Raw genomic sequence first — 25,296 nt, forward strand, 5'->3', positions numbered from 1 at the left:
ATTTAAGCCATAAACAATGTTTTTTATTCTTCTCTTCTTCGCGAAATTTTGTTGAATGTTAAAGTAGTGAATCTATTTTAAAATATTTTTTACTTTTGTTCCACGCCGGTAAGTTTCTTTTCTACTTTCTTTTATCTCTAACTCATTTTTAACTCATTTATATTTTGGCGATATGGACACATTATAAAGAGTAATTTTTATTTTAGGATAATTATTCTTTATTCAGAAATATCGCATTTATCGCAAAGGTTGTGTCCTGATGACGACCTTTAAGCTTTCCCATTAAAATTTTTTCTGTTTTATTTCATTTTACTCTTCTTCTTTTATGTTGAAGATGGTGTTTAAACTAAAGAAAAACATCACAAATCATACCTTAGTTTTTCGAAATCTTTTAATGAATCTAATTTACATTACTATTTTTTATAAAAATTCTATTACCTTTATTTAAGAAAAGTATTCACCATCTACCGCATGCAATCATCATATAGCCATTTTAATTATTTTTTGCCTGAAAAATTTATTATGAACACTGCGATGTTTAACAAATGTAGAAATTTAAGTCGGATCAATTTAAATCAAGGAAGAAATATTTATGACATGTACCTTGAATTTAATGCAAGACTTTAAAAAAAAAACTTCACCATTTTCGTGTTATAAGTCTGTAAAATCCCCGCTGTGACTTATGTTACCTCGTATTTATATTCTTCTTCTCATTGGCACGACAGCCCAGGATGGGCCTTGGCCTTCTCAGTAAGCCTATGCCAAAACATTCTTCCCTTAGCCAAGGTTCTCCAGTTTATTATCCTTAAAACTTGTAGGTCCTTTTCAACGCAGTCTAAAAATCTTAGGTTTGGCCGTCCTCTTTTTCTTGTATCTGTTGGCCTGGCACTGAAGACTTTTTTGGTTGTCCTGCTATCCTCCATTCTTATGATGTGGCCTACTCATTTAATCCTTTGAATTTTGATAAATTTAATGACACCAGGTTCTTTATATGCTTTGTAAAGTTCCGTGTTTGATCTTTTAAACCAGGTACCGCTTTTACTTATTCCACCAAAAATGCTTCGCAGTATTTTTCTCTCAAAACTAGCTATCATATTTTCATCTCCACGGGTCATTGTCCAAGTCTCACATGCGTATGTAAGCACGGATCGTATAAGACATTTATAGAGTAACACTTGTTTTTTTTTCTTCTTTTTATTAGACTTGACTTTTAGATATTTTCTTAGACCATAGAAACACTTATTGACCATCGTGATTCTCGAGTGTATTTCTTGTGTAGTGTCGTTTTTGCTGTTAATCTTAGACATCAAATAGGTGAAGCTATCAACGGCTTCGAATTTGTCTGCTCCAATTTCAAACTGTGTTTCTTCATAGCCAGCTTTTGTGCATGGCATATATTTAGTTTTATTTTCATTGATTCTTAATCCCATCTTAATGGCTTCCTTCTCCAGACACAATATTTATATAGTTGAAATTTTAAAAACATTTAATTAAATTATTACTGAAATTAATTTATTATCGGCTGAAAAAAAAGAAGAATTGCCGTAGAATCAGATAACTATTTTCTCCGTCATCCACGCAGTTTTCTGGTTATTAAACATTATATTTATCCAACAAATTTTTACTCCAACAAAATTTCAGCGGAAAAGCAGTTTTCAGCGGATCGAAACTCATATAAGTTATTATTTATTTAAGAAATTATTAAATTTTATTCTAATAACAAGAAATCTTAAAGTCTTAAAAGTTTATTAAAATATAAGATACTTATAATTTTCATTGTTTTTTTAAGTAATAAACCAGCTATGTTTGTCTGAAATTTTTTTAAGCAACTGTGCCAAGTCAAATTATGTAATTAAAATCGTTACAATTTAAATATTATTAAAATAGAAAAATCATTATTAAATATCAACTTTTCTTGCCATTGTCATTCAATATATTTCATGATACATATATTAAAGGGTATTTAAAAGTAACTATTAAATCAATAATTAAGTAACCAACTTTCAGAATAAACAATGAATTCCGGGAATGTAGCTGTATCACTGTAATATCATGTATTTCATTTGCAATCTTTTAATGAAATTTCATGAAAATTCATTTGATATCATTAACTTAGCTATAAATTCAATATATAGCTGTAAGCCGTTTAAGTAATCAAGAGCCTAAAAACTAAGTAATTGGTTGCTAAACGATCCCTAACCCCCAAAAAGTTTTTGAATGAAGTCATAAAAAGAAGTGCTTTGAAATATCAAATATTTAATTGCCAATGTACAGTGCACCAAAAGAAAGAAAAAAACTGAGTAATTTTTGATCTAATGAGCGGATCTTCGCCTTCTAGGACTCAATCTAAATGGTTTAAGGGGGTGAGTTTAGATTTGCTAATAAATTAGTGCAAGATGACTTTTCTTTTCAAATTACGAAATCAGACGAAAAACGTGATTTCGCTGCATAAACATACCTTTTTTTCAACGGATTCAGGATTCTGACCCCCAAAATGTAGAGAGTAGCTGTCTGGGAAAGATGGTCCTCATAGTTTGGTCAGGAGAACGATTCAAAGTTTGGACCCCTTAAAGGTAATTTTATTTTTTGCGCATTTCGCTAGATCTGGAGAAGCGAATTCAAACATATTATAGGCGAATTGAAGAAAAATTCTCACAAATATAAAATTCGTTTATTCAAATATAATTCTTTGCAAAAAATAAATTTTAATAAATATTTTTTTATTATTATTTTATTTAGCAATGATCAAAAAATTTTGAATTGTAAGGTATATAATTTCTTGCATCATTTTAAAGAATGTAATTTTATGTGTCAAAATACAATTTATTCGATATTTATTTTATACCTTTCTTAAATTATAAAAAATGAAAAATATTTACTAACAGTTATTTTTTGCATGGAATTATCTTTGGATAAACGAATTTTATAATTCTATGCAAAAATGTTTCAATTCGCTTAAAAAGTTCTCCAGATGTAGCGAAATACGTAAAAAGTAAAATTAACATTTGGGGGTCCAAACTTTGGAGCGCTTTCCTGGCCAAACTATTAGGACCATATTTTTCAGATTGCGGCTACTTCCTATTTTGTGGTGGTCAGAAATCTAGATTCCGTCGAAAAAAGGCATGTTTATTCAGAGACAGTATGTTTTTGTAACTGATTTGTAACTTAAAATGTCGTTTGCACTAATTAAATTGCATATTTGAGGTCACCTCATTATACCAATACGATTGAGTCCTAGAACGTGAAGATCTGATCACTAGATCAAAAGTTGTTCAGGATGGTCCGTTTTTCTTTTTTTTTTCCCTTCTTTTTTTTGCTGTACTGTACATACGTAATTTAAATTGACATCATTATTTAAATTTTAATCAATACATATTTTTATTCTCACCTAGAGTATTATATCCTTTTCTGATAAAGCTAATGCTCTTATTACTCCTATATTTTAGCCAAACTGAAAACCAGCAGGCGATAAAACCTGTTAATACTTGTGCCAGTTGTGGTCCTGAAGTTAGAAGACCATTCTGAAATCCATTTATGGGAAACAAAAGAAACATATTAGAATTAAAACAAAATTCAAATTGTAAAAGTAAATAGAAATGATTCTGATTGTGCCATAACTCCAAATATTATGTTTTTAGGATTTATGCTACTTTAAGATGATAAATTTATGTTATTTTTCAATGACTAAAATTACGTCAAAGTTTTTTTTTCAACTACATCTTTTCCATGGGACATTTATCTACTAAAATGTTTAATTTATTTGTATCAAATGTATTTATTTTATTTAGTATTTTTGTTAAATAACTTCAATGCAAATATGTACAATTAAATTTTGTTGGAAGCAAGAGGATTTTTTTTCATATCAGTGCGCACTCGCTAACAGTAATAGCCCAATAAATCTGACCAGTTGTTATTTGGAATAAATTTACAAAAATATGTATATTTGATAGCGTGGGGGTTTTCAAGTTTATCCAATTTTGGCATAAATTTTTTTCCTGCCAAAACTGGGCAATCACTATGGAGCAGGAAACGATAAGAAAAATTTTCTTCATTAGTTTCATTTTTCATAATACAGAATAATTTTATTAATCTTTTATTTTTATACTTTTATGATAAATTATATCAAGAATATCAGTTTTATAAAATTGATCATTTCTTAATTTAATAACATTAATACGTTTATAATGTATTATAATCAGTTAATTCATGATTAAATTATTTCAACTAATCCACAATAGGTTATAATAAAAATAATAATGGATAGAAAATTGATTGGATTTGCATTTCCGATACTTTGAGATATCTTGTTATATTTCATTAATCGCAAAATTTAAAGATTCAAAATGGAGAGTTTTCTGAAATGGTTTTCTTAGGCTTCGAATCGTATGAAGAAGAAAAATTAAGCTTTTGTTTAAAATCTAATAGCGATAAATTTGAAAAAACTATTTTGTTTAACAAATGACAAGTTAGCAACATTGAAACTACAATTACAGAACTACATGTTTTGATTAAAATGGTTTTGAGATCTTCTGTTACTAAGTCAACCTATAAAAAATATTAAAACATTTCGAAGTAAATATCATCATCAATAAAGTGGTCAACAATCGAAATACTTAAAAACATAATTATTATTTTATAGTTGTATAGTCTGTATGTGTACTATGTCTACGTCTGTATGTATACTATGTATTTGGTAAATGGAATATTATCATAAAACAAAATCTTTTCACCCTAAATATCTTTCTGTTTAAGTTCATTTCACTAAATGGAATTAATGATATTGGAAACGCTTGGTAATTTAAACGAAGTAATTGTCATTATTCACAGTTCTCATCTGTTTATATTATATTTATAATTCTCTTACGTGGCTCCCAAATTTTGGCTGCATTTCTTTTTTGCCGGTGGCAACGTTTGCTTTGTTTTGTTTACGTTACTATTTCTCTTACACGGCGAATCGACCAATGATGGCCGCTAAAAATGTCACATGCCAAATCTAGCTGAGGTGGCTCAACATACAGCGCTTTTAAAAACGGAAACTGAAATAACCAGAGAGCATCAGCTGCGGCAATCTCATACTATTGAGCTAGGCAGAAGTGAGTAGTCTTTGTCGATAGATCTCTGTTTTAGTATTTTGTCGAAAGCGCTTTTTTTCATGAATTTATATATTACGAATTTATTTGACGATTTTCGATTTACATTACGAATTATGCTATAGCCCATTTCTAATAGGTTTAACGAATTACATGTCATTTATTTGAATTCAAATTTATTTTAATGACTTAGTACTAAAAGTACCACGGTCAAAAAAGTAGCACTATTGCAAAAAATTGGTATCTTGGAGTGAAAATTCTGAATTAACATATTAATAGAAAATTATAGAGGAAAGAATATTGAGATTCAATTATTTTTTTAAACACTCGAACAAACTGGGTGTAGAGTAAAAAAATGATCGCCCTTACTTACTTTTAATCTACATGGAGAAAAAAGTTTTGGTAAAATATCCGTACTATGTGATAATGACATTTCTGATTTTTAAAAAAACAACATAATTCTCGTTTATAAAACCAAAATATACTGTATTTACAACCATTCATTTGGTATTATTTGCATTCACTTTTTAATTTTACTCCGGTAACGTTTCACCGGAAATTCTGGTTTTCAAACATACAGTCCTTATTACCACACATTTAGTAAATAGTACAAAATTGAAAAGTAAATTTAGCCGGATAAATGGTCTGTATGCCATAAGCTAAGGTATCATAATAAAATTACTAAACTTTGCCACATTTACCAAATTTTATCACAAATTATAAAACCATATTTAATTGTTAATTTTACAAAAATCACAACTAAAGTGCTTTGGAAAATAAAAAGCCTATTGGTGTATCTATAGAATCAGAATCGCGGCAAATTTTACCATATTCTTGTAGTTTTCAAGATACTTTTTTTCTTAGAGTATTGATCGAATTTTCTAGTACTAAGACTCTAATAATTCGCGAACCAATAATTTATAATAATTAGTTAAAGCAGACGCAGACGATATTTTAAAATACGGAATCAGGTGCAAAAAATACTTTCTTTGAATAAACTTAATCTTTCTTTGACGGATTTAGATTTGTGATTCACAAAATATGGGTTAAGCCGTATTTTCTAATATTGACTTCTAATAGTTTATAGAAGAACGTTTAAAAGTTTTGATAACTTAATTCCTTCTTTTACTCATTTTGCCACATAAAAGAGAAGTCATATTTTTAAAACTTTATTTCCAAAGAACAATTCAACCAAATCTTTTCAAATTTTAAATTATTTAATTAAAAACCAAGAATATTGAATTGTGGTTAAAATTTGTGAATCTTAGAATTCAAAATTTTTCTACCATTATTAAATTTAATAAAAAAAAACCCATAATTTTTTGCATAAAATTATCTTAGTATAAACAAGTTTTGAATTTGAACTAAAAAAAATCATAATTCAGTTCATTAGTTTCGGGGATATGATGAAATATACACCGAAGAGCCATTACATTATGACCACCCTCTATCCATAAAAATGGGCTCGCCCAGGTTTTCATGGTTTCTTGCTCAGGAACAATGTTTTCAAGGGGCACATTAGGACCCATAATCCTCATAGAACAATTCCTGACGTCTGTAAGCTACTTGAACATAGTTGCAGACCAGGTTCACCCATTCATAAGAACAGTTTTTCCTGCGGGGGATGGTGTTTACCAGCAGGATAATGCACCATGCAAGGGTCGAATCGTCGAAGAACATTCCAGTGACTTTCAAGTCTTATCTTGGCCCCCAAATTCGCCTGACCTTAATCCAATAGAGCATTTGTGGTCCTACTTGAAAAACCAAATTTGTCCTGCCACGCTACCCTCTCGCAATGTGAGGGAATTGCAGGACCAGTTGGTGAGCGATTGGTACTACCTTGGTACTACCTCAGACTACCTATCAGCACCTTGTGGAATCAATGCCATGGCGGGTGCTAGCAGTTTTGAGGGCTAAAGGTGGTCCTACATGTTATTAGCAGGGTGGTCATAATGTAATGGCTCTTCGGTGTATAAAAAAGGAAATCACCATCAAGCGATCTAAACTTTTAATTGTTTCTTTTTTCTTTGACCAAACTATTTGGACCAAAATTTCTAGATTGTGGCTTCCGCAATAATCTGAAGGTAAAGATTCAAATTGTTCGGAGCCTTAACATTCGTACTAAGAATTTGTCTTTGATCCATTAAGTGTGAGACTTAAAGCTTAAAAATCTGATTATTAAATCAAGAGTAATACAGGATATTCCTTTTTTTTTGTGGGCAGGGTACTCTTATGTTAAGTCTCAAAGGATTATTCATGCATCCTGTGAGACTTAACATAAGATAACTTAACAATATGATGTATTTAGACCAAAATTTCTAGACTGTGGCTTCCGCAATAATCTGAAAGTAAAGATCCAAATTGTTCGGAGTCTCGCCCTTCCTACTAAATATCTGAATGCTCTTGATCCATTAAGAGTAATATTTAAAGCGTAAAAATCTGATTATTAAATCAAAAGTAAATTAGGATGTTTCCTTTTTATTTAGGGTAGGATATTCTAATGTTAAGACTCATAGGATTTTTCATGCGTTGAAAAGTACTCGAAACTTTGCAATAATTGTTTTTATTGTATTGTTAAGATGCCAAATTTATTAGAAATAAAGAGGAAAAAATACGGAGGAAAAAAATTAAAATTCAGCATAAGCATTACTTTTTACTCACCTCTTTTACAGGTATATGAAGAATCGAGTCCATATAGATTGGATGAATAGTTAGAAAATAAAATACCATCCAGTATTGTCCAAACATTGATATAAGTAATGCATAGGTCGGTAAGGAAGTTAGAATTCTTTTCCATGGGATAGGAGGATTCTATATAGGGCATTAAGTATATCAGTGCTTTTAAAACAGAATTTATCATGGTATTGTATTATGTGAAATAAGAAAGGATTGTGGAAAATTTAAATGAAAGTTAAACCAAAACAGCTTAAAGAAACAATAAAATCATCTATTACATTGGTAAAAAGTGTTCACTGGAGGCATTTAGTAATAAATTTTATAAAAATTAAATCACGCAAAGACAAGATTGCATGAGATTTTACTTCTATTGAATGGTATTTATAAAGAGATTCAGAGTCCAAAGGGATAAAAGAATAAATTGTTCTTTAAGAATCAACATGTAAATGAACAACTAAAGGTTTGACATTTTATCACTTATCAGAATAAACTACTAAAATTTTTTTTCCTTTTCATTGAACTTCTTTTAACTTTTGGTAATTTCACTAAAAGTAGGTGCAATGTACTATGACTGTCTTCATAGAATAGTACTGAATAAAATTAATAAAAGGAAAGCATATTTGTTGAGAACATAAGCAAGTAAAAATAAGATTTTCTTTAACAGAATAATTAAAAAATATATATAATTTCTAGATTGGAATGAACTACAGTAAATTTTGCTAAATTTTAGATGATTTGCATCTTACTGATATGTTTTGTAAGTAAGTTTTCTAATGCTTTTAACCAGTATAAGTTCCTTAAATATGACTTATGAAGGGTCCCATTGTTTAATAGTTGCGCAAGATAATATGTTACATTCACGAAATATATCGGCAAGCTCTTAATCGATTACATTAGAGTCTTAATTACCACAGTTTAGTGGATGTGCCCGCTTAATCCAGTTTAATGCGGTCAGTGTGAAAAGAGGAGTTATTGGAAAATGACGCAAAGCATAAATAAATTTTTTTTTTCGAATTAGGCATTTAGTGACAAAGACACTTGAAGTGTTTGTAAAAGTGTACGGTTTGAGAGCAGTGGGTAATTATTTCAGTTTTATGTTGTTTAAGCACTTCAGAGACGAGAATAATATATAAATATAATAAAAAGCGCTGCAACTCATCAGCAGCTGCATTAATAATACATGCATTTGATCGAAAAATGTGTCGGGTTTCGTTATGGCAACGTAGTAAACGTCAAAAGCTTTCGGTCATGTTGAGATTGATTGGATCTTGAATTAACAACAATAACACGAGAACTCAACGATTTTTTTAATCCGTATTCAGTGTAAAACCAAATTCTATTCTTGTCCGCTTTCACATTACCACAACATCAATAGCCATCCTTTCAAATAATTAGATTAAAGATGTTGCGTCATAAATGAATAAAAGTGAAGGTTACGGTTTAGGCATTATTGGATATTGTAAATCCCAAAAAGTAAATTTAAGTCCCGCAGTGGACTGATCGTTAAGACACGGTTCCCAGCAGATCACCGAAGTCAAGCATCACTGGCTGTGGTCAGTGTGCGGGTGGGTGACCCACTTCGATCAGTCTGCGTAGGGACCGAGGGTGTGCGGTATTGGTCCTCGTTAAACTGTGCTACCGTAAAGTGCTCAACTTCGCGTGCATGTCGTCGGGCTACCGAAGCGGGGGTGCCATCCCCTCTGCAGAGGATCAAAATTGTGATGGCATGTCTTCGGATCATCCTCAGGGATGTTTCCCAGACCGTCGCCAATAGCCCACTGTGCAGCTCTAGTGCGACGTAAATTAACAACAACAACAGTAAATTTAAACTCCAATTTTAAATTGGGAAAGAAATAATTGATCAGAATTAATTGGAAAGTTATTGCAAGAAATTTTAGCTCTGAAAGGCTTTACTTCCAACGTAAAGTTGATTTTGTTGTTAAAGATTCTTTTGCATCTGATAATTTGAGAAATAATAATACCTCTGAGAGAACCTTACACTAATGCAGCTGAAATAATTTTGTTGATTGAGTACCTCAAATTTGAAGTCTTTGCGTTTATCGTACACAGCGTTAGTGGTTTCGTTTCGTGTACAGCGTATACAGCGATAGTAGCTTTAAATATAATACTGTATATAAATCTAAAACAATTTCTGCAATTTCATCATCATTAGTTTCAACAAAATTTAAACAGTTTAGATAAAATGAATGATGTAAACTTTGAAACTCAGGAAAGTTAATGCAGAAAATATCCTCAGTATATCTGGAACGTAAAATTTTTTCATTTATCTTGTTACATAGTTGTTTTTCATAGTAAATTAAAAATATGTTAGCCATCGTTGAACTAAAATCGGTTCCCATGGGAATACTATTGATTTGTAAAAGTGAAAGATAGTCCATTATTAATGAAGTTGCTGTATAGACAAAATTTTAAAAGAGCAAGCAATTCATCAATACAAAAATTAATTTTAGCTGTGGCATGTTGAACTATATTAGAAATTGCTATTAATGAAAGTTCGAGATTCAAATCAGTAAAAATATTATCAAAATCAAATTTGCTTATGGAAGAGATATCAATACAAATTTTAAGTTTCTCTATCACAATCACCTCCGTACTATTTTGAACTACCCAAAACCATGGATAGTTTCCTCAGTTCAGAACACTATGTAGTTCTTCTGCAATTACAGCAAGATCTATACCAATAATGGATTTAGCACTGGAAATGAAACGAAAGGTTTTATGTGAAATTCAGAGACAGCATAAAAAATTATTGAAATCTGCTTCTGTGTTTTGCATGTACATGTTCTTGTACTTAATGTTTTGATTTATTTACCTTTCGATTTATAATACTTGAAAAAAGGTTTAACACACTATAATTGCTATGGAAAATGATTCCAGTGTTAGGTACTGGCGTTTTACACATGAAGTCAAAATATTCTTAATCTTTTTTATTTTCATTTAGAATTTTTATATTTTAAGTTTTATAGACTCTGTCACACTTAGTAATGTAATTCATACCTGTTGAACTGTGTTTCCGCTTGTATGTTCGAGAATATATTGTAACTCTCGTTCTGAAATTCTCGTATCATCTGCTGGCTTTTCAGCATACAAAGTTAACAGAAGCACGCTGACTAGTAATCCAAACAATCCTAGAAAATTAATATTTACGAAAGTAAAAGAATTGATAGTTTTACGCTTAGGATATTTAATATTCAAAATCGATGTCTATATTTTTAATAAAAAGTTTCTTTATGCAATTCTTAGGTTGAAAACGAAAAATAATTGATAATGTAACGTAATTAGATTAGATAAACATATTTATTTACCAAAAAAATAAAATATTAGCGACCATCCACCATCTAAGTCAATTTCACTAATAGGTCCAGATATTAAACTTCCGGCAAAGCCACCCATTGGGAAGCCAAGATATAAAAACGTAGCAAGATAACCTCTTTCTTGTATAGGAAACCAACGTGCCGATAATTGAGCAAGGGCGGCAGATGGTGGACCCTGTAAAATGTTATATGAGTGCATGAGCTTTTCGTACAAAAATAGTCATTTTCAAGTCTCAATTAATGTAGTTTATGCTTGTTATGCACAATTTTTGAGGTTCAAAAGCGTACACTTGTACGTATTTTATCAGAATAATGAAAATAAGATAATAATTTTTTTTTCTCATTTTAGTCACAAAATACACGTATAATAAGTAATCACAGTTTGAAGTGCTGGAATAAAATAAGTATATTAACTTTTTCAAATACGCACAAAAAGTAAAATTAACAATAAGGGGTAAAAACTTCGGATCACTCTCCTGATCAAACTATGGGGACCATATTTCCCCGATTGGTGCTAACCATATATTTTGGGGGTCAGAAACCCAAAATCGTTGAGAAAATGGTATGTTTATTTAGAGAAAGTACGTTTTTGTGTTTGATTCTATAACTTAAAATATCGTCGGCACTAATTAAATGGTATATTTGAGGTCACTCCCTTGAGCCATTGAGAAAGAGTCTTAAAACGGGAAGATACAGTAATTAGATAAAAAGTTTTTCAATTTGATCCCTTTTATTTGAAATTTAGAAATACAATTTTCAGTGATTAAGTGGCAGACATTTCTATTTTATATGCTAATTTACGAAAAATATGCGTGCAATATTTGATGTAGTCAAAGCCATGCTCCAAGGGAAAGTAAGAGAAGGGCATGACTGAGTTGACCCCATTGGAATTTCTTAGAAAAAATTTTGTGCATATTGACTTGCGTTTTTAAATGAAAATTACAGATAATTTTTTCATGCCTATACTAGCTGAATAACCGTTCTTCGCACAGGATGAATAGAAAAAAAATCATTTAATCAGTACAGAGCAATACAATAAAAACATACACAGAACTGAAAAACATATGCGAACACAAATGAAGAGTTTAGTAGAAGAGTAAGTAAGTGACATTTTCAGAGGTATTTATGAATCAGTGTAAATAACATGAAGTGGTTGCATCTGTAGGGTATGTTTAATGTAACTAAATTGTTTTTGCTTTCATTTTAACCTTAACATAACAAATCCGCATTAGTTTTGAATAAGTTTGCATGGTTTTTATTTTTAAATTGGGCAGTGGTAAATGAAATAATATAAAGATCATTACTCCTCTAATAAATTGGTTATAAAATACTTCGGAGGTAACGATTTTTTTTTCATTTCAAATATCATTTATTTATTTTCTTTTTTACGAACTCATTTTAAAAGAATTACTATAAACAAAATAAGCATGTGGTATATCAGATAACTTTAGAAAAATTTATTTGGTGATGCTACCACGTCAATGCTGTTCACTGAATTTATCCGACATAGCGAATAAAAAATAATTAAACGTCGAAGTACGTGCAATAAACTATTTTTTGATCAAATACAGCTCTAAGCTAGCAAATATCACTGATGATATCTTTTAAATACTTAAAAAATGGTATTGTCCATAGGTAAATTTAAAACAATGGTTAACGCTTAATCAATCAGAAAATTCCATTTCATTTTTCGTTCATTCCGCTGGAACAGTAACTTACACTTACCTGAATCTTTCAACAATATTTTCAAATATTTTCGTAATAAGATTGCCTGATTATAAAATATGAAAACAGAAGAGCAAATAGAGGCTTGTCAAATCAAACGTTTGGCTTCATTGATAGAATATTAGAAAGCACACCTTTTCGCGGATATAATCGTATGAGGTGATGCAGAGATTATATCTTTTAGTTATTTTGTTTCCCAATGAAGAGAGATATCTTTTTTTCCGGATTTTTATTTTTATAAGTTTTTTATATTTATTTATTTTTCAAAAAAATTTCTTCCTTTCTTTTTTCATTATAATGTAATTTATTCCATAGATGACGCAGTGGTCAAGTGACGTGCTCAACTGCATGCACACTGCTTCAACCTGATCAAAGACAAGTGGCTATCAGTGAGATATTTTTGCTTGAAGCGGAAATTGTGTGTAAATATGGGTAAGAGTAAAGATATGATAGAGTGGCCAAAATGGGCAATTGTGTTTGGCTGTGCCAAGGTCATATGGTGGATAAAGTTGCTTAATTCGTTGGCGTTTCAAAGTTGACTGTTCATATGCGTGGCTGTTGATATACGTGGTCACGAAAGATGCCGTCAGAATTGTGGTCGGAAAAAGATCCTGCATGAAAGTGACCGGAGACGTGTTTCACGACTTTTCAATCAAAATCGCTTCCAAACTGGACAGGAATTACTTCAGTTGCTAAATGAAGATCCATCTCAGTCTTTTAGTGAGAAAACATTTTAAATGGAGCTGCATGCCATGAACACATGGAGTCAAACATCTCGTAAGAGGTCACTGTTCACACGGGCACATAAGGCTGCGCGACTTCTGCGGGCTAGAAGTCACCGAACATGGGCAGTAACTGACTGGCGGAATGTAATATGGCCTGACGAATCACGTTTTTGCATTCATTCAGAAGACGCACGTCTGCAAGTGCAACGCAGACCAGACGAAGCATTTCATCCTGACCTTGTGCAAGCATAGATTAAAGTCGGAGGTGGGTCTGTCATGGGTGTTTTTCTTATTATGGATTAGGCTCCCTCACTGAGGTGGCCATTAACAAGATCCAACATGTTTATTTGAAAGTTCTAGACAATTAGGAATAGCCTTTCAGTCACCCTCTTCATGCGAAGTGTGTTGTCGATACCCCTATTTTTCAAGATGACAACAGTAAAGTTCTTGGGGCTGGAAGTATATGTGACTGGTTTCATGAACACTCAGACACTCAATTACATATCGGCTGACCTGCAAACTCACCTGACTTGAACCCCATTGAAAATTTGTGGGACATGTTGGAACAACGGGTAAAATGCCAAAATCAGCATTCTCACAATTTGGTGAATTTGAGCGATCAAATCCTCAACGAGGGGCTTAAACTAGATTCGACGTACTTTCAAAACCTTGTGGTCTCACTTCCTAACCGAATCCAGGCAGTCATCAAATCTAGAGGCGGTGTTACACGTTATTAAACGATCTTTTTCATGACTTCTCTAAGGGTGACTAATTTTTTGTCCGGTGTGCTTATATATATATATATATATATATTATAGAATGCCTCATGCGAGTCTTTCTATATTAAATGATAAGCTTAAAACAGATGTCTCTTTTCAATATTAAGATGTAGAAATCGTTCTCTCTCAAAGAGCCATGAAAAGTCAAGAGGCCAGATAAAAGATTATTTTCTTCTCCTGGCAGGGAATTCTAAGGAATTTCTTCTGTCTTTTCGCTCCATCCATCGGAACTTGTTGAAATATAAGTTAATTCTTTTCATCTTCTTTTTCTGCTTTAGAGAGAGTAGTTACGTTTCAAAAGTTTCCTTCCGCTATTTTTCTTTTTCTGTTTTTTTCGTAGCAGTGAAACGATAAGTCGTTCTTTGTTTTTTTATTTCGAAACTGATTATTGAGTGAGAACGATGAGGTTTTTATTTTGTTTTCGTAAATTCTTTTTTTCTGTGGTCATAGTTTCCAAACAAATTAATTTCAACTGCCGACCTGTAATAATATGCCTTTAAAGGCTAGATAATTCAAGTGAATCAGGCTGATTCAACAAATAGGCATTTTATTAATTTATATTACGTTATTTAAAACAGTGTTCGTTGGATTTTTGCCTGGATTACACTGGCGGGTTTTCCCTGGCAGGGATGTTGGGTTTTGGCACAGATTTATTTAGCCATGAAAATATGATTTGAATGAAATCTATATTGCATGGGATGTAATCCCATGTAATATAGAATATCTCATGCGAGTCTTTCTATATTAAATGATAAGCTTAAAACAGATGTCTCTTATCAATAAAGATGTAGAAATCGCTCTCTTACAAAGAGCCATAAAAAGTCAAGAGGTCAGATAAAAGTTTATTTTCTGAAGTTAATGGGCAATAATTCGTAGATGAAGTACGCATTAAAATAGTCCCCAAAACTCCCAGCGTCAGAATGGCGCCATCCTTTTAGCAAATCAAAATCTCCAAATGTTCCCATTTGAATGACGTTTCATTAAGATAAGGATAGTCTTGCAACCAATCCCCTTTCAGAACCACCGTTTAAGTAGCAGGAACAGCAAAAATTCGTGGCTTTTTTATATTTTCATGGCTAGATAAATCTGTGCCAAATCCCAACATCCCTGTCATAGAAATCCCAACAATGTAATCCAGGCAAAAGTCCAACGAACACTGCTTTAAATAACGTAATATAAATTAATAAAATGCCTATTTGTTGAATCAGCCTTAGTCTCTTGAATTATCTAGCCTTTAAAGGCATATTATTACACATATATGTAAACCACAAACCACGCATGTATAACATTTGCTGATAATAAATAAATTTATGTCTAATTAAAAAAAAAACTATACAATACCTGGAACATTCCTCTAAAAAGTTGTGCAACCGCAAGCAAATATGGATGTATCCTGGCAGCTGCAGGCGATACTAAATTACACAGAGATGCACCTAAAATACTTGTAATTAATATGCGCTTAACTCCATACCGCGCGGTAAGAAAACCTCCAGGTATTTGTGTAAAAAGATATCCTATATATCCAGCACTCAGTATATATCCTTGGATTTCAGGATTCCAATTGAATTCTGGAACTTTCTGCAAATTAAGAAAAATACACATTTAATGAAATTACACGTGTGAGTTTTTTTTTTAATTCGATTTAATATTCATTCCGAATTAGATGGGATTAAGAATGTGTTTAGTATTTATTATTTTATGATGTTTTGCAAACTTAGTATAGGCCGTAATATCGATTCGGTGCAGAGTGGAGTGGGGGAAAGTGCTTCAAGACTTTTATAAACAGGAGATCAAAATTTAGCCTTTTTTGTAAACAAAAAAATTCTTTAATTTATTTCTGATGAACATTTTGTTACGTAAAACTACAATGGATAACCATAACGCGCACAACAGAATGTCTGAGAGAACACGTTTTAAGCATTTCGCTGGAGTGCGAAGATTCAAGATTGGAACTTTAGTAAACTGTTGAAGCTATTAGATTTTATTTATTTGTTTCTTGAGTATGCTGTAAGCTAGATTTTATTTACTTGTTATTATAGCTTATGTAAGCTGTGAGTTAAAATCTGTTGATTCTGTTGCTATGGTGATAATATAGAACGAAGTTTTGTGTAAATAAAAAGCGTTATGTTTCGTATTCTTTGCAAAATGGAGTCTGAATTCATTTAATTTAGTTGATTAAACTAGAGAACTGCTCTTTCTGGTAGAGTCTCGTAACAATAATTCTGAAATTTTCTTATTTATTTATTATTTTGCAGCTCAATATTTTATACTTCCATCTTCAAGCGGTATTGTTTCTTTTCATCTGTATGCGAACTTTTAGCTAATATCAGATATTAAAAAGAAATGGTTTTCTCACATTCTTCAAATAAAAAGTCATGCGTAGAAGAAAAAAAATGCAGTACCATTTTTTTCAGGGACTTTATGCTGCTTCGATTTTTATTTAGAAGCACATTGTTATTTTTATTTGTGCACTGGTTTCGAAGGATTTTGCAGTAATCCTACGTAATTTAAAAAATTTAAAATGTATCAGAATCAATATTTACCGAACTTACTAAACTTGTAGATTCACTTTCTAAATATGAAGTTTCGCAATCTGCTATTGTCCTATTTTTCAAATTCGGCAGAGTAATGCTGGTGTTAACCATTGCTACTATAGCGAAGCTGATATTTATGCGATGAGTCTGTGTCACCATACCACACAAAAAACCTAGCAATGTGACCACATACCGTCTTTGAAAAATTCCATGGCCTGAAAATAGAGAAATAAATTGAAGAAATAATCTGAAACAAAGTAATTGTTGATATATTATCTGTAAAAATCAATTAATGTATCAGAATTGGAAATAAAATATTTATTTGTTGAGCTGTTAACATCCCTCCAAATTTAAAGTATTTTGCAGACTTTACTGTTCAAAATATGCATCAATAAATTTGTAGGTAAACCAACCAGTGAAGGAACACTTCCCAGTGAAGGAACATTTCATATACGAGTATATTGATTAAAAATAAGAATTTGAAAGTTTTTCTGTAGATTGATTGGTAACAATAGCTTACTGGCAAACAAAAGGAAGTCATCTAGCAATGTTTTGGATTACCTGGTCAAATAGACCTATCTGGAAAAATTTTTGAGTTTGTTATTATCACTGCAACACCTTGTTTCTTTGAAAAAATTATAAGGTGAGTGTTTGTATTTATATGTTTGAAGTGGAATTAATTGCATGTAATAGTTTTATTTTTCTCACTGTGAAAAAGAGAATTCAAAATATAGTTATTGAAGTTATGTCTTATTTTTTTTAAGCATCATATCATAATAAAGTACTGAGATAAGGGGTGTTTATTCACTAGATCACCAAACGATGAAAAACCAGTGAAGGAACAAGTGTTCCTTTACTGGTTTTTTTTTCTAAGTTAATGAAAATAAAAGACAAACTTTTATTTTCTTGTTTCTTTTGTGATGTTCCGCATCAAAAGTATGTTAAAAATACGAAAAACGACTTCTAACCAGTGAGGGAACAGGCATGATCCTTTACTGGTCATAGATTTCCCAGTGAATGAACAGTATGTGTTAATATGTTGACACTTTAATTTTCAATTCATGATTACAAAAAAAAGTCAACATTTTCCAAGCACTTATAGGCAATAATTTCAAGAATATGCTTGTTTTTAAATATTTGTATGGCTTATAAATTCATAAAAAGCATTAAAAAATAACCAAAATTAAGTGTTCCTTTACTGGGTGTTCATTCACTGGTTAGAGCTGTTCCTTCACTTGGTCTTCTTACTACTTGCTATTTGAACCTCCAAAACTTTGAAACAATATTATGTCAGTTCTCTAATTTTTTTTACATAATTTGCAATTAGTAACAAATATGTCAACACTGTCATTTAACTAAAATTACGAATTTTGAAATTAATATGATTTTTTAAAAGGCAAGCGAAGCTTGAGTGTTCCTTCACTGGTTAGTTTACCCTACATAAATCAGAAAATATGACGTCTGAGAGGATAATTCTATAAGTCCATGTTTATAAAGTCAGTAAGTTTATAATTCAGTTTATCTGTCACGTCTTTGCTTATTTCTGTACGATTATATTGATGGAATTGAAAAGCAAATCTTCACTGATCTATAGTTTAAGTTGAGTTTTTTTTTAAATTTATTTTTATCTCATTATTATAATTTTGTTTTATTTCAATAATATTCATTCATTTCTTTTCATTTTGTTATTTTTTGATTCGTTTCGATGGGATTTATTTATTCAGGTTTGGATTGCGTGAATTTATATAAGTTTTATAAACTTTAATTACAAATTTTGTTAATAAAGTTTCCACTATTATTACTAATATTATCTATTAGTAAGGTTTGTTAATAAAGTTTCTTCAGAATCAATGTGACAACAAAGTTTTTAAAACGATTTTTATACCTTAAAAAGGCTTCTACATACTTAATCATATTCATGGCCATGAACTTAGGCCATACTTAAGGACAATCCATTCTAACGTCATCATGAAGCTTTTCTAAAAATCTCCAGTAGACCAACGTTTATTAAAAGCAATAACCCCCAGTGCTTTTTCACAACACTTGAAGAAAATGGTTTGTCAATACAGAAAACTTGAAAAGTTAACACTTTACGGTTTTTAATTTAGTGCCTCATTCATATTATTTTGTTTACTTCTGTTGGATTACAATTGTACTATAAGCGAATAATAATTTTTTGTGATTTGTAAATTTAAAATTGAGTTTTAATGCTTCATTTCAGAAAAATTAGTGAATTATGATTGCACTGCGTGGATTTACGTTAGTATTTCAAATTTTTTTCATATAATTCATTTGTGTAGAATTTTTTTTCTAGTTAATGTCAAGTCATTTATCTTATATCTTAGTTTTAATTTAACACCTTTTCTATATACCTTTACCTTAACATTTAGCTTATATTTTAGTTTTGGTACTCTTAAAAACTATTTTGTCATATTTTTCTTTACTCTTATTTATTGAATTTTATTATATGGTAATTTCTGCTGTAAAGAAAAAGTAATCTATATTAATAACTTTCTTCATTTTTTGTCTATTAGTTGAAAAGGATAAATGGTTCGTACCACCCATAAATATTCGCATATTTTTCAATAACATCAGAAGCAGAAACCGTTTGATCGAGTGAAGTCATTTTACGGTGCATTGAAAGAAAAAGAAAAGAAAAAAAAGCACGTCGTTTTTTTATATGACATAACATTGGAGAGGAAACTCTTTAAATATTCTCCGTGCTTTTGGAAGAAAGAAAGAAAGAGCGTGATTTGTTGCGCAAACGATTTTATTAATATTATTAAGTTTCTCTAGTGTTTTCTGAACTAAAAATAAAGACATTTATGCACAGAGAAATATTTAAGTGTTTCCTCTCAAATGCTAGAATATATAAAAAAGGCGACGCTTTTTTTTAACAATGCTCTTCGAAATGGCAACGCTACGCCACGCTACTGCAAAAAACTTAACTACTAGTTAGTTAGATGAGATTATCGTTTTCTTTTATAATTTCAATTGTATTACGTATTTCAATTTATGAAGTCTGTTGTAGTCGTTTGGTTATTTGTTTTAATTTAGTTCTATGTAATGCTTAGATGTCCGGTGATTTTGAAGATAAAGTACATTTTGTAAATCAAATTCCAATTTATTTTTAATATTTTAATTTCTCATAATTTGTTTTGTACATATATTTATTTCAACAGTGAATACAATACGTATGAAATGCATCATTAAACCTTTTAAGCTAATGGAATCATATTGAACATTTAGCTCGCGGCAATTCATATGAAGTTATGAATACTATTGTGAAATTTTTCGACTGCGCAGTTAAATTGGTAGGTAGCGTTAACTATCTAGATGAAAAAGTTGTATCCTAGTAACAGAATACAAATCGATATTAATTTTTAAAAAAAACATCAGTTGATGTTTCTTTAAATTTTCAAAACGTTAAGTAGCGGATTCTTTCCTTTACTTATCGCTTTTTTTTCAATTCTTTTTTTTAAATTTTTTCATTAAAATTAAAATTTTTGCACTTTTTTCAACTTCAAAGGACAAAGTAATAATTACTGAATATTGCAGAAATATAAGCGTCTTACTGCAAAAATTACAAATTTAAAAGCAGCAGCTTTATTATTATTGTTATGACTTAGAAATCATCAGGATTAAAGTTTCGGAAAAATTTTAGAAGAGTCAAAGCTTAGTTTAATTGTTTTTATTTTTTCATATCAAAGTAACAACAGCATTTATTTTGTAAGTAAGGAGAGAAAAACTTTTACTCAAACTGCTGAGTTTTTTTTAATCCAATTCTGAAGGTCAAAGATTTGTATCAGTTGTATTGAAGGATATTTAGAATAAACTATCGTTTTGATGAGTTATTGTTTACAAACATTTATGACGATAATAATAAATTATTGACGATAAAAAAGAAAAAATTATATTCATTTTAATTAAAGATTTCTATTTTAATCTAGAGAATTGATTTAGAGTGCTTTTGATTTTATTATCATAAATTTGCTTCTCAATATTATTACGGTAATTAAAAGCTATTTAAAAGTACATACTTTATATATACTGTCGATTATAGATATACTATAGATATCACATATTTATGGAAAAAATATAGCAGGTGGTAAATTTATAAATTGCTATAAAGGTGAATTGTCCCAACTATCACAATTTCCTCTTTTGTGTAAGCTGTATCAGTTCAAAGATTTTATAGTGTACTAGCTGAATACCCGTTCTTCACACATGGTGAATAAAAAAAAGAAGAAAAGAATCAATAATTCAGAAAAGGAGAGTGGGGTCAATTGTATCATTTCTTTACTTAACTATTTTTAACTAACAAAAAATCCAATATATTATTATTATTAATTGACAGACGAGTAAAGTAGACTATCCTCCACAAGGAAAAAAATTAATACCTTACTTTAAATGTTATTATATTAGTTATTAGCAATTTTTGACAGTCGTGCCCTTGTTACAATTGTCCCCACTTACGGGGTCAATTGTAACACTTCATAAATTCAACTAAAACATAGTTAATTGTACATATTATCATAGCTGTGATATATTTTTTTATTGATCAAAATAGTAGTGATATTTTAGGAGTAAAAATAATAATGAGCAGAGACCTAAAGAGTTAAACTTTTAACTTTAAAGGGGTTAAACATTTTAATTTATGCTGTGAAAGGTGACAAATAAAATAATGCACATGCAACATAATATAAATGATATAGGAAACTACTGGTGGTTCTTAAAGAGTTAAGTAATGGTTTGTAAACATAAGATTATTTATTTTCAGCTGTTACAATCATCCCTTTACTTATTATTACAATCGTTCCCAAGACGCCATTTCAGCTTCACTTGTTAAAAACAATGCTAGTTAATTAACAAAACTAATCTTTTTTTTCGAAATGCTATTTAAGGTGTCAACTTACATATTCGGTTAATAATTTTTATTTGTTTAAACAAAATTACTATGTTACAATATAATATTCTAATACCAAAAAAAGTACTTAAGAAGCGTGAAAATATCTTTTGTGATGTAACTCTTTCAAAAGCACATAAAAATGGTTGCCAACAGGGGTGTATGTGTAGATTTAATAAATGTACCTTGTGCGCCACCTAGGAACCAAATCTAGAACCCGAAACTCGAAATTTTTGCTCTTTTACAATCGTACCCTGTTACAATTTACACCACTCTCCCCTACTCAGAAATAAAACGCAATCATGCTCAAAACTGAAAGACATATACCAACACAATTAGAGAGCTTTAGAGAAGAATCTAGAAGAACTAGAGAGAGGAATCAGGTGAATGACGTTTTTAGGGGAATTATTGAATTAGAAAAAAATAACAAAAAGTGGTTGTGTCAATATGGGTATGCTTAATTTAACAGAACTGAACTTCACTTTTATCTTAACTAATCCATATTAGTTTTTAGTATGCATGCATGATTTTTTTTACAAATTTGGCAGTGGTAAATAAAATAAAGCAAAGAACTATTAATCCCACCTTCTAATAAAATGATCATAAAAAAATTCGGATACAACTTCCTTTTTGTTTTGTTTTGAAAATGTCACATACCTGGTTCTTCCACTACGTTTTTAAATTAATATTAAATAAATTCAATTTTTTATTTAATCTTTTATGTTGTAATCTTCGGTGGCTTGACGTTATTGAAGTATGCAAAGCTTGTAATTGTAACTCATATCATTGGAATAAAGATAAAATATATTTAGCATTACTTGGCATGATGCTATTGCTCGTGACCAATCCATAATTGCTAAAATTTACCACTATCAAGTGATATTCTTAGGTACATATCCCTATCGAGGGGCCGTAAAACATTCAATTCCAAAGAACTGGTATTAAATTTGTTTAGTATTAGTGCAGTTTTAATACAGTTTAATGCAGTTTTTTGTGCATTGGTGTCAAAATTTAGTAGTTATAATTCGTATCTAGTTTCTCTTAATGTATTTTGTATTCTCTGAAGATTTATTGAACTTTATGCTTTAGTTGCTTACAGTTTCATTATTATATCTATCATAGCATGAAACATTTTTGTATTAAATGTGAATAAATGGAAATAATATTATTAAGATTCATAAAAAAATCAGTATAAGATGACAATTTTCAATGAATTGCAGCTTAGCAGATAAAAATTAATATCTGTATTAAATGTTTAGCTGTTTATATCGACATAAAAATATTGCAATTGGCAGCCACGATTTGAAAATTAAAAATAAATAAATAAATAAAATATTGCAGCTTTTATTGTAATTTCTAGCGATTTCAGAAATTTTAAAATTAAATAAATTCCTCAAAATTTTCACTTACCTCCTTTTTCTAAGTTAAATTTTCCAGTTTTTGACATTTTAATAATCTATTATTGGGAAAACGTAGATATCACAGCCAACATTTTTGACATAATTGATACGTCACACATCGATGAATAACGTTAATGAAAGGAATGTTATTTTCTACAATAAAATGTGCAAAACTATTCGCAAACTTTTTCAATTATCAACTTTAATTCTTTTACCAATTCAAAAAAGTCATAGTTTCTTGCCACAGGTTTATAATTGAACAAGAAGAGTACTGACGGTAATTTAAGCACTATTTGAAGCTTTAACTGGAGAAGTTTATCAGAATAATTAAGTGAAATAAACGACCATCTAAACTGCCACCATTAACATCTAAAATTACTCACGCAACCACTTAACACAATGACATCACTTTACACATGGTGATAATATTTTCCCGTAAGTAGCTGAAGAGACCGTCTCTCACAAAAATGATGTGGCATATTTAATTCAGATCAGAGTAAAAAATAAATATGTTTATCCTTCAAGTCAAATGTTTTCTATAAAGAATGTCATTTTTTGCATCGCAGCTCTCGTCAAGAGATGATATAGTTGATACGAGTAATCAGAATTTATTCCATAAAAGTATTCGTGTCTTTCATTTAACCAAACAAACTCTATTTTTTGGCATTTGATAAATAAGCGTAGGATAAAGAACCTACAATTTATTTTTTGTCACTTCTTTATACAATGAAAGATATACCTTGACAATCAACATATGTTTCATTATGAATGAAAATGAAATAAATAGGATTTATTATTTTATTTATTATTTCTACAATATTTTTACTTTAATATAACGATGATATGTTTCATTATAAAGAGGTTCAAGCTAATATTAAGTTTTAAATTTTTTTGCAGAATAGCAAAATACTGTTTTAATTTTAAATTAGGATCAAAGAGAAAAAAGCTTTTAAAGTAAAATTTAAATATATTTCTTAAATCATTAAAGTTTTAATTTAATTTTAAATGAATGTGCAAAACAAAAAAAATGGAACACATTAATAAACTTTTAATTCAATGATCAGAATTTAAAGTTTTTAACCGTTGCATAGCTTGCTTTAAGATATAAAATATAGTTTTTTTTTAAAATATAAAATATAGTCTGTTTTAAAATGTAAATTTAGATTTTTTTTAAATTTGAGTTTTTAATGATGTAATGAGAATATTAATAGTAACGCAACAGTACTTCAAAAAGATTAATAGAAAGTTAACAATTAACTGTGATTCAAAAGTGAAAACTTTAATATTTAAATAAAATTATCTTGAAAGCATGTTTGTCCTTAACATGCAACTAAATCTTTAGAGCTTTGTAAAAAAAAAGTTATATTCAATACTTCTTGTGTACAGATTTTTTATATACAGATTTTTTATATACAGATTCCGTGATGATATGCACGAATGACGTCACTTACGTTATCTGAATAAGAAATATCTATTGCCAACACACGACCGAAACTTAATTCTGTTCATTTCAAGTGTTCTGAGGAATAGCACACCAGATACCTGCAAGCGACGTCTCGCTTGTGCAAACCACTTATATTCAAAAGAGACGCATGACGCTGTTTTTAGGTTGTATATAATTAAATCTGATCCGAAAACTGTTTAACGTTATAATAAACCGAAGTATTAAAATTGTAAAGTTAACACGCCTTGCAGAGCCATGTGATTAGACCCAGCCCTGTGATAAATTTGAAGTACCCAATTAAAAGTCATCGTGGCTCAGGTTATAGGGTGTTCGTCTTTATATGGGTCATTCTCACAAAAACAGTCATTTTCATGTCCCCAGTATATTTTATGTTTGTTTTACAACTTACGAAAAAAAATTTTCAGGGAAAGTGTCCTTCAGAATGCAAGCTAACAAAAGAATAAAAATAAAATTATCAATTTTTATTTTTTATTAATTTTAGGTAATAAAAATATACCAATATGTCATTCCCTCACTTGTCCCCACTGCTGATTTAAAAAAAGAAAAAAATTGTTTCTGAAATAAAAAATTTTTTTTTACAAATTTGTGTTTTTTATTTGAGAATATTGAAATATAGAATTCAGAAAATAAATTTTAAATTTAATTTCTGATAAAAATATTA

The 25,296-nt window shown here is 30.0% G+C and overlaps 1 protein-coding gene across 4 annotated transcripts in view; it reads right to left on the reverse strand.

Moving 5' to 3' along the window:
* The window catches only part of LOC107443294 (sodium-dependent phosphate transport protein 1-like), a 57,024-nt gene that overhangs the window by 9,219 nt on the left and 22,509 nt on the right, over positions 1 to 25,296 (reverse strand). For 2 of the 4 annotated variants that reach the window (XM_043052357.2, XM_043052353.2), the window contains exons 3-7: positions 15,672 to 15,908; positions 11,093 to 11,276; positions 10,785 to 10,915; positions 7,752 to 7,901; positions 3,389 to 3,521 (exon numbers count right to left, since the gene is read on the reverse strand). In XM_043052357.2, the coding sequence (XP_042908291.1) occupies positions 3,389 to 3,521; positions 7,752 to 7,901; positions 10,785 to 10,915; positions 11,093 to 11,276; positions 15,672 to 15,908 (835 nt within the window). Of the gene's footprint in view, positions 1 to 3,388; positions 3,522 to 7,751; positions 7,902 to 10,784; positions 10,916 to 11,092; positions 11,277 to 15,671; positions 15,909 to 16,873; positions 17,080 to 23,180; positions 23,831 to 25,296 lie in introns of those variants that run through there. The other 2 variants (XM_016057111.3, XM_016057112.3) reach the window with 2 other exon arrangements.

This window comes from Parasteatoda tepidariorum, chromosome 6, assembly GCF_043381705.1.
Source record: "Parasteatoda tepidariorum isolate YZ-2023 chromosome 6, CAS_Ptep_4.0, whole genome shotgun sequence".
NCBI classification, from domain to species: domain Eukaryota; kingdom Metazoa; phylum Arthropoda; class Arachnida; order Araneae; family Theridiidae; genus Parasteatoda; species Parasteatoda tepidariorum.